This window comes from Tenebrio molitor, chromosome 8 (genome assembly GCF_963966145.1).
Source record: "Tenebrio molitor chromosome 8, icTenMoli1.1, whole genome shotgun sequence".
Taxonomy (NCBI): domain Eukaryota; kingdom Metazoa; phylum Arthropoda; class Insecta; order Coleoptera; family Tenebrionidae; genus Tenebrio; species Tenebrio molitor.
This window is the reverse complement of record NC_091053.1, coordinates 1,149,887-1,160,706: the sequence shown is the minus strand read 5'-3', so window position 1 is coordinate 1,160,706 and position 10,820 is coordinate 1,149,887. Positions and strand designations below refer to the sequence as shown.

The following is a 10,820-nucleotide window of genomic DNA, read 5'->3' as shown; positions in this document are numbered from 1 at the left end:
CTACGTAGAATTTCTTTCGAACTACTCATTTACTTCCGCCGGCACAAGATGTATTGTTGGTTGCATACCCACACATTTTATCGTTCATCTCAATTTTTTGTTGCTTTTCTCGTGTCATTTCCGCCACAAACAACATTTTTAAACAATGTGTGATACGCGATCTGATTTACTATGTTATTTACTACTTAGTCATTAAAATCACTTGACATGTTTATCGTCAAGTGATCAAATCCTGCTTGCTTATTGTAATACATTTTACATACAATATACATTTTTGATTGGTTTTAAGAGCTTGCCATCCGTTCCTTTCTGCAAAAATGCTGACCTTTCGCTTTAATTTCTTAACGGTTAGCAACTCCTAAATAAAAATCGGGCGTCATCCCTCGCGTAATTATTCCCCTCGCTGCCTTCGTGCAAAAAACATACACTCGACCATCACTTTTATTGTTTTTGTTGTCAAGCTTCTTCAAATCTCCATTTCTTTAAATCCGGCTTGAAGGACCTCTTCGATTAGTAAAGCCTAACTTGAAGGACATCTCAGATAAATAATTTATTTTAAACCAATATTTTTCAATCTAGATCGAAACCGACGTACCTTTTGTTTATTTTCCCAGAATAATAATCTTTTCAGCCCCAATGAAAATCGAACCACAGCTGCCGGCAAGATTTTTTCCCAAATAAAAAACCGTTGAGTTTTCTCCGCTTTTCCAGCATCTGATTTACGATTTACTATATTATTTACTACCTAGTCATTAAAATCACTTGACATGTTCATCGTCAAGTGATCAAATCCTGCTTGCTTATCGTAATACATACAATATACATTTTTGATTGGTTTTAAGAGTTTGCCATCCGTTCATTCGTGCAAAAATGCTGACCTTTCGTTTTAATATCTTAATAGTTGGCAATTTCTAAATAAAAATCGGGAGTCATCCCTCGCGTAATTATTTCCCTCGCTGCCCTTGTGCAAAAAACATACACTCGACCATCACTTTTATTGTTTTTGTTGTCAAGCTTCTTCAAATCTCCATTCAATCAGCATTTGTGGGTTTCCTTTAAATCCGGTTTGAAGGACCTCTTCTCTCTTTATCTCAGATAAATAATTTATTTTAAACCAATATTTTCCAATCTAGATCGAAACCGACGCACCTTTTGTGTATTTTCCCAGAATAATAATCTTTTCAGCCCAAAAGAAAATCAAGCCACAGCTGCCGGCAAGATTTTTTCCCAAATAAAAAACCGTTGAGCTTTCTCCGCTTTTCCGCTACGGAAAATTTTAAATTGCGTTTGTTTTTGTAATTAATTTGATTTATCTCACCTTGTCTTTTATAAATAACAACACTTAACTGGATCGCTCTCAAAACCGCACTCGAGTGTCGTGATAACACTCAAACGCCCTTATATAAACTGTGCTATGCCTCACACTGCACAGTGAATCCTTGAAAATGTTCGCAAAACTTGCACTCGCTCTAGCTTTGGTCTCGACGGTTCGTTCCGTCGAGTTCCAGATCAAGAACGTCTCTCCCAATCCGGTCTTCGTCCAGATTTTGGGAACCGAGTACCCTGACCCCTTCACTCTCCAAGCGGGAGAAGACGTGAGTAGATGCGGTTTTGGTTGTCGGTGGTAAAACGCGACTTTCAGACGACCCTCACATATTCCGAACCTTGGAGCGGCCGCATCTGGGGCCGCATCGACTGCTACAGCGTCGACGAGTGTGGGGCGGCGGGGCCCATCCCAGCCTCCCTTTCTGAGATTACCGTGGGGGACGGCAACGCCTTCTACGACTTGTCTCTGGTCGACGGATTCAACATTGATCTATCGGTGAGTCGAGTCTTGTTCTGTCTAGTCCAGATCTGACCAGGTCTTGCAGATGGAACCCATCGATGGGCACGGCGATGGGGGGCAGTACAGCTGTCAGAAAGCTGAATGTTCCTACCCCATTTTCAACGACTGTCCGGACGAGTTGAAGCTGTTCAATAAGGATGGCGTCTTGGTCAGTTGCCAAGCAGCGTGCAATGTCTTCAACGATGATTTGTATTGCTGTCGTGGGGAACACTCCACTCCGGAGACTTGCAAATCTTCAGACTGGCCCGTCGATTATGCTTCGTTCTTCAAGGAGAGGTGCCCAGATGCCTACAGCTACGCCTACGATGACCAACAAAGTACCTATACTTGCGACAGTAACAGATACATCATAAGCTTCTTGTAATTTCTTTGTGACGTTCATAAATATGCAATAAATTAAATGACGCTCACAAATGCTTTTCTTTAAATACCAATGCCATAGTGCGACGGAGCATCGTCTTGTTGTACTTTCCGCAGAAATTTCAAAAAAGTCCTTTTCAAAGATTTTTTTACTTCGAAAATAGGAAGCACTATAGTACCATAGATGTAGATATTTTCATTTTTAGCGTTTTACAAAACTACAAAATTCTCTTGGTCTTGGAAAGTTTTTCCAAAAACAAGATAAAAAATTGTAAAAAAATATTTTTTTAAAATTTAGTATGCAAAAATTTCCGATAATAATGCGGAATCTGGAAAAGTGCCCCGAATGCTTGCAGCGTTTCCACGTTGGATGGCAAGGGAAATCGTCTCATATTGTGGTTCCTCTTTTATATTGTGGTTCGCCAGCAAAACAGTGCAAACTTTCTGACAAGATTGTTTTGATTATTTCTCAAGTAGGTTCAGATAAGGTGAGGAAAATGTCACTGCACTCGACCGGATCCGAGTCCAAGTGAAATGACATCGACGAAAAAAAAATCGTTTTTTTTGGTTTGGAACTTGTAGACAGGAAAACCATCGAAATGTCACATTTTTATTCAATTAAAAATAATTTGATATCATTACAAATGATAAAATTTCTCTCACCTACAAACACTCTCGTCGTATAAAGGATTAGTTTGTTTTTGAGATATGTCAGACATCAATGATTAGGAATATCATTCATCATCACAACGTTGCAAAAATAAATATTTACAATTGGATTTCCTATGAAACGAAAACAATGGCAACGAAATTGGTCGTTCTAGGGTAAAAACCGTGGAAGGTCTAGGGATGACAGGTTTACAGCAACCGTTCGCACTCTTCGCTGATGACGGTCTCGTCGTCGTCGTCTGAATCTGTACAGATGTCGTCTTCGTCGCCGGACCAGTGCTCGAACTCTTCCTTGTGGTGCTCGAGCGCCATCAGTGACGGAAATAGACTGTCGCAAGCTGAGCACCTGAAACAGGAAAAACGGTTAAAACCGCTTGTCACTGCTCAAACTTTTTTGCAACGGAAAATCGTACTCCAGTTGAAAGTGATACACTTAAGTGGAGTTATCTCTTCAATTGCATTAAAAAATACCAAAACGTAGAATACAAACAGGATGTACAGGGTGTTACTGAAACGCGTGACCAAATTTTAACCACGAGCTACTGGCTTCATGTAGAACTCGCAAAAAATATTTAAAAAATTTCATGGCAAAAACTAAAATGACATTTATTTTTTGAGCTACAATTTTTTTAATTGGTTTTTAGTATTCTACGTTGTCCCACAATCGCGTAGGTAAAATTTCGGCACATTTTAAAAATACACCCTGTATACAGGGTGTCGGAAAATTAACGTATTCCAAGTCGGGGGTCTTGTAGGGAAAAATCTCAGGAATCTCGAAAAAATAAAATAAAAAATACAGGGGGGGTCTTTACAAAGATATATGGGTCTGAAGGTTCAAACTTTTCATCATGTTTTCTTCAAATAAAAAATATAAATGGTTGACATTCATTTTGAAATATGGTGAGGATGATTATGTAAAATATTAAAATATAAATGAAAAGATATTTCTTGAAAAAACAGCTTTATCTCGAAAAAATAAAAGTTTTATTTTTCCAATTTTTGTTCAAAAGGGAAGTACAACAGCTACAATATTAATCTGTTACTGTTATCACTTAACAAATTTTCTTTATCGTCGTTATCTGACGACAAATTCTTTAAAAACAGAAGTACAGTGACTTGTTTTATTTTTTGCAGAATATTTCACAAGTTTCCAAATATTTTGAAGAGTTCAAATAACTGTTGATCTGACCTGACCTGACTGATTTCATTTTGCTCTCAATATTAATTTAATTTTAAAAAGATCTCTTGCAATTTACAGGATATTACTTTTTTAACTGATGAGTCCTGGTTTCACCTTTTTGGTTTCATTAACTTCCAAAATTATACAACTTCCATTCAATACAATACGCCGAAGCTCTAAACATCTTTCATATATTGTGCGTAACGTTACGAAAATTGAGTATTTACAAACTTTTGCATATTTAAACTCCAAAGCTCATGTCAATATCATCAATACGAAAATGTTCCGTTCATTTGAACAAGCAGCAACTCATCGAAGCCAATAATTTAATGTCGGCCATTTATTTGTCGCAGATATGAAAAATTCCAATCGATTTTTGCGTCACCTGAACGAGTCTAAACATTTCAACTGAAGAAAAAAAATTAGGTCTTCAATTTGCAAGTTTTCTTGTCATTTATGTTAATAAAAGTGTTTCTAAAACAAAGAGGGCACGGCATCGAGGCCGGATTTTCCCGGTAATCAAGCTATGAAGGATTGAAATTACACCGGAAAGTGATTTTTCACTGGTTTATCGCTCCGGCTTAGCGCAGATATTTCCAAGGTCACAACCCATGAGAGAATCCAACACCTATACAATATCTTTGCATATTTCTTATTTCCGATCCTGAAATATATTTCTCCGAGTTCTGAATCTAGATTTGTTCACCAAACAATTTTTCATTTCTCCCTCCCAAGTTTCACGTTCTCATCATTTTGAAATAGTCTGATAATGATTTTCTTCAATTGGAATCTCCTTTTCAGCAAAGCAGAGATAAGCGATGACAGAAAGTCAACAAAAATACTTTTGATGTTCCGAATTGAACCGGAAAAAAATTAATCACGATCTGAAATCGCACAGAAGAAACAAAAATAAAAAGCGGACTCCCACAAAGGCGGAGATTAACGTCTGTATTAATATTTGTCGGTGCGATGTAGATAGAATTGGCAACGATATTGAAAGACTTAATTTGTAAACTTTGGAGCACGAATATTGAAATACCTCCGTTTGTTTTCCCTGGAGGATAATTCCGGGATGACTGATGTTTCCAATTGGCAGCATCAAGAAGAATTAAAAACTGTTTCGCAAGGTCCTGCCAATATTTGCACAAATAAAAATAAACTCTTGTCTTGGTAAAAGTTTTCATTGAAAAACTATGACCAGGAACCAACAAAACAAGCTCCTTCACGGGACCCTCACTTGGAAGTTTGGAACGGAGGGAAGGGTTGCAAAATTAGCTTCCCCCCAGACAAAACCGGCCACTTCCCCCAATTTTTAAATGAATAACGTCCAATTAAAGGGGAACGGTCATGCGTAGGCGTCTTGGGGGTGGTTCAACCCTCCAGACGCCGTCTCGTTAAACTGGAAAATATAATTGTCGATGGAGCACATTTGCGAGATATTAAATCGCCCGGGGGAGTCGCGTCTGCGATAAATTCCCGAAAATCGTCTAATCTCGGGGAGACTTTTTCCAGCGATAAATTCCGACGCCCCCGAACAAGTTTCCCTTTTTATTCATTGCTCGAACAGCTCGACTCGACTTGGAAAACGTATTTAATAATTTAATTAAGTCAGGGGTGGATGTTAATTGTTTTAAAATAATTATTTCGCTGTTTACCCAGTTGAAGGGGTGGTTGTTGATCGAGGTCCCTGTAACAACCCTCCAAAATTATACTTGACAAAAGAACCCCACCAAAACATTACTTGTGCAAACGGTGTATCATTTTCTACAAGTGGGACGTGTACACACACGAGCGCAGCGGCCAGTAAAACAAACAAAGTTCCCCAAAATGTAAAACAAAGCATTTCATTTCATATAATATTGATTGAAGAACAATGTTTTTAAGGATGGCGCAAAAAAGAAATCACTTTTGGGGAGCAAAAACACGACAGAGAAAGTGCAAAGATTTGACCGATTAAAAAAAGAATTTCTTCGTCGCGATTGAATTTGCGTTTGTCGGTATTGATTCGGTCGTCAGATATGTTCGGTGCTCAGAGAATATTGTAATTTCAATAGGTCGTAAACACAATGATTAGGTGCGGCGTGCACGATGGAAGCCTTCGAGTGGGTAATGAACAAGCACTAGAGTGTAGCGTTGTGTTGGGGTGGCATTGTGGACACAAAGCGGGTCGAGGATTAATGAAACGGACTATCTGAAGGGGTGATATGGGAGAGGGACCGATTGAGCTCGTCAGCGTCGCAATCTGATAACGGAAAACGAGAAACGAATTGGAAAAAAAAAGAACAAACATAATTGGTAGGCTTAGTGCCCGCAGTTTTATAATCGTAGTGTTGTTTAGTGTAAAAAGGGAGTTCTGTACCAAAATCGCTCTTGCGTTTCTCTAGGGAGGTTCGAGACAGCCGTCAAGGTTATTTGCTTGTCTGTATGTTTGGTTGTCTACCCACCCGGCGCCATTTTGATCGCAAAATACATCCCAACATTAGTATCAACATGAATTTGGACATTTTCTTCCCTTCACTCACCCAAAATGTCGCTTCTTCTGTTTGTGCGAAGACAGCTGCTTGGGACAAGCGAAAGACCTATCGCACACGTTGCAGGTCAACGCCTCATCTGCAAGAAAACAATCCATCATTAGAGTAAAAAGCTTGGCCGCCTCCATTTTTCACGCCCCAACAAATTAGTCACGACGTGAAAATATCACCGTCGTCATTATTCAAAGTTTCAAATTGCATCTCGCTCTCGAGACGCGAGGCCCGCGGCAAAAACCGTCTCTTTCCCACCCTCTGATTGTGACGAATTGGCAATTGTAAAATGCAGAAGGCGAAATCGAAGCTTTGCCGTGTTGAGGAGGATTTCCGATAGTGTTTGACGTCATTTTCTTGAACACGCGAGGAGCCGGGTCGAAGGAGCGAATTCTTGGCAGGAATCAATTTTTTCAATGCCGACTGGCGAAGGACGGCGCGGCGACGGCTCCCGAAAGGACAACAGTCCACGTCGAGACGCTATAAATTAAGGATTAAGGACTCAACTGGATTTTATAGGTTTCTTTCAACACGCGACGTGTTTCACGACATTTTCGGCGATCCGAAGAAGAGGAGTCTCGTCTAGGGTACGAAGAACACACTTTTTTAGGTACTCTTAATGAAAACGGTAATTTTACGAACTCGCAAATGACGAAAAATAACTCTTTTTGACATTTTTTGAGACACCGACCGCGGCGCCATCTGTTGGCTGATTAGTAAGCTAACAACGAAACCGACAAAACCGATAATTGTCCTGTCATCGTATATTATGTAAACAATTGAAGTGCAAATAGAAATTTCTCGTTTTGTTGGCAAGCTGATAAAAAAATACTATAAAGAATGTATTAATAAATTTATCTACTTGAAAAAATTAGATACAAAATAAATGTGAGGTACTGAGGTTGCCTAAAAAATTTAATGTGCACCTCTGCTAAGAAGTGCCTTTTGTCCCCGCCTGTTTCAAGCTTCGGCTGCGCTTCGGCCACACAAATAACTATTTTTCAAACGTTTTTTTACACTATTATGCAGCATCTTTCAAGAAGCTTCTGGTCAAGAGCAACAAACAAAAACATCGAAGCGCGTAGCGCTCTTTTAGCCAACTTTGACAGCGTTGCGACAATAGAAAAAAATCAAATGAAAAATTGATGATTTATTCTATGGGACCGTGATACATGCGTTATAAAAAATACACAAAACACGATAAGAGCGTCAAAACGTGCGAGATAAACGTTTTATCGGTGCAATAAAAGGTTTTTTTACACTATTATGCAGAAGCTTCTGGTCAAGAGTAACAAACAAAACCATAGAAACGCGTGGCGCTCCTTTAGCCAACTTTGACAGCGTCGCGACAATAGAAAAAACCAAATGAAAAATTGAAGATTTATTTTATGGGACTGTGATACATGCGTTATAAAAAATACACAAAACACGATAAGAGCGTCAAAACGTGCGAGATAAGCGTTTTATCGGTGCAATAAAATTGGACGCTCTCGAAGCAGTTTTATTTCATCTCATTAGGGAAGAGACGAACAACCAAACGTAAACAGAGACCACGAGCAGAATAAAAACCAAGAGTAGTGTAAAATATTGCAGGAGGCTTTTTGCAGACGTCCACCCTTGGCAATTTGCAGCCACTTTGCCTTCTTTATGTTGTCCATCACATAAATTGTTTGTTGGGGGCGGATCATAACGTGGAGCTTTTCGTCTATTGTTTCTGTTTTCTCGAATTGTTATGGCTCTGGATGATGAACCACAACAAGCTCTTCTCCGTGATGGATGAAGGCCACAATCGTCCCTGTTTCCAGACTTTTTCCCAACAGGAGTCGACTGGCGAACATCGAACGGTTTCAAACAAAAAGCAGTACCGTACTCATCTTCATCACCTTCAGTACTGTTTACTGATCGTCTAATGTTTCTGTTTTCTCGAGTTGTTAAAGCCCTGGACGATGAACCACAACAAGCTCTTGGCTGAAGGCCAGATTTTTTCCCAATGGGAGTCGACTCGCGGACATGAAAAGCAGTACTGTTGAGTGTCGAATCATCTTCATCACCTTCACGTGCGGTGCTGCTTAATGGTGGACTAAACGCAAGAGACATTTCCACTTTTTGAGTGACACTTTAACACCGACTGACCAAGCTTCAAGCAATCGCAATTTGTTTTTGTCCTCCGTAAAAAGCGGAGTTTTTGCGGTTGTTAATCCGTTTGGGAGCGCCGGGTCACAATTAAAATTGGATTTTTAATTCCCCGACATTCGCTTTGCTCCTGGATGAAAACCAATTTCATCTTAAGAAAGAAATATGAAAGGAGCGTCTGATTTTCCACGTTTATTACAGTTTTTGTGTCGCCGACACGTGCAGATATCCAGAGTTTACGATTCGAACAGCTCAATTAAAAAGTGCTGCGTCAGAAGAGCGATTCATCTGCGTCCCTTGCCTGGATCATCATGAATTACAAGAGTCGAGTGTGAAGCATAGCAAGAGTCATGAGACGCAACTTCTTTCGCGGTGGTCACTTCCAGTAATGAGGAACGGGGACCGCCGCACCGCTTCTCGCCCGAGAAAAATGCGCCGTTACGCCCCCGGCCCCGTAATTAAATCGCGCCGCCGCCAAACCTAATCGAGCGGCGCGTCTTCGACATCATCGGATTATCGTTCGGATATCGCGCACAACCGAGATATCCGAATTAAATATCGATTCCTCCGGACAAACTCTAATAGAGTACCGAACAAATATTGACGGTCGTTTACTGATGGTGAAAAGGAAAATAACATCTTGTGTCAATTATACGGCGGCTTTGTGTGCTCTGCACCGACTACAATTTAGATGTTTGTCTAAGGATATTTCGTTTGCTTTCGGCAAATACACGTCGAGTGGGAGGGGATGTTGGCGCCCAACGCGGGGCGAACGCTGAAGATCGGCTGGGACGTGACGGATCAAGTGTGCTCGATAAAATGATCGAGGAAAGTAATTAGATAACGATAACGCTGCGGTGCTAAAAGATGGAGGGTTTGGAGCGGTGGGGTATCGAGGGGGGTCCCTCACGCTCTCAGACTTGTTGATAACAAAAAACAACATCAAAAACTATTTTTCATTTATTATTCGTTCCTTGGAGTTCTCGCAGTCGGGGAGGCTCCGCTAGTGTCCATCGTACTCATGTAGTTGTGATCCGGCGCAGAGCACAAAATGCAGGCACGCCACCCATTAATGGGGATATAGATTGTTGTTGATTAATTATTAATGTATAATTATTGTCTCAAATGTACAACATATTGATTGTAATAAATTGTTCACTTCTTATTTCCCTTTTATTATTTTCCTATCAATTATTATTTAATAACTATTGTACAACAGTTGTACAATATAATAATACAATACAATAGCTGGGTGCTATTGAAATCCTTTTTATCAGACTAATCGTTATCTCTCTAAAAGGGAATCACCGGTTATTTGGAATTATTTTTATTTGGCGCCCAACGCGAGGCCGCAAAGAGATGACGAATTGGCGAACGCTGAAGGCTGGGACGTGACGGATCAAGTGTGCCCGATAAAATGATCGAGAAAAGTATTTAGATAACGATATCGCTGCGGTGCTAAAACGCGGAGAGTTTTGAGCAGTGGGGCATCGAGGGGTCAACCTGGACCCCTCACGCTCCCAGACTTGTGACAACAAAAAACAACAAAATGGGACTGATTGGTCATTTTGGTTAAGCAGGGCAGGGCACTAGGGCGTCCTTTTCTTAAATTAAAAACTATTTTTCATTCATTCCTTGAGCTCTCGTAGTCGGGGACGCTCCGTTAGTGTCAGCGTAGTTGTGGTCCGGCGCAGAGCACAAAATGCAGGCACGCCACCCATTAATGGGGGTATGGATCGTTGTTGATTAATTATTATAATTGCATAATTGCTCACATTTCTTGCCTAAAAACTTAGTACAGTAGATTATGACAAAATATGGAATAAGCAAGCTGGACGTGACGTGAAATGGTAATGAATTCCGATATAAATAAAACAACCTTCACCTCAATTTCATAATTATTTAATAACTGTTGTTGTACAACAGTTGTTACGTAGCTGGGTGCTATTGAAATCCTTTGTATCAGACTAATCGTTATCTCTCTAAAAGGGAATTACGATAACACCTAGATTACACCGGTTATTTGGAATTATTTTTATTTGGAAGTAAACAAAGTGGAGGAATGTTACAACGATCGACCAATCATGACTGGATAATTATCTACAATATC

At 40.0% G+C, this 10,820-nt stretch overlaps 2 protein-coding genes across 3 annotated transcripts in view; one reads left to right on the top strand and one right to left on the bottom strand.

The window, feature by feature from the left end:
• Nucleotides 1-1,421: 1,421 nt before the first annotated feature.
• LOC138137354 (uncharacterized) lies at nt 1,422-2,260 on the top strand. Its single transcript, XM_069056699.1, has 3 exons — nt 1,422-1,595; nt 1,643-1,822; nt 1,872-2,260. The coding sequence occupies exons 1-3, from the start codon at nt 1,446-1,448 to the stop codon at nt 2,208-2,210; spliced, it is 669 nt and encodes a 222-aa protein (XP_068912800.1). The 5' UTR covers nt 1,422-1,445; the 3' UTR covers nt 2,211-2,260.
• A 542-nt stretch (nt 2,261-2,802) lies between these two features.
• Nucleotides 2,803-10,820, bottom strand: part of LOC138136429 (uncharacterized) — a 50,072-nt gene continuing 42,054 nt past the window's right edge. Inside the window, exons 1-3 of one of the 2 annotated variants that reach the window (XR_011161282.1) lie at nt 7,085-7,252; nt 6,578-6,665; nt 3,100-3,221 (exon numbers count right to left, since the gene is read on the bottom strand). Coding sequence is in view for 1 of the 2 variants with exons in the window: in XM_069055622.1 (XP_068911723.1) it covers nt 3,065-3,221; nt 6,578-6,665 (245 nt within the window). In the remaining variant the exon portion in view is untranslated. Of the gene's footprint in view, nt 3,222-6,577; nt 6,666-7,084; nt 7,253-10,820 lie in introns of those variants that run through there. The other variant, XM_069055622.1, reaches the window with a different exon arrangement.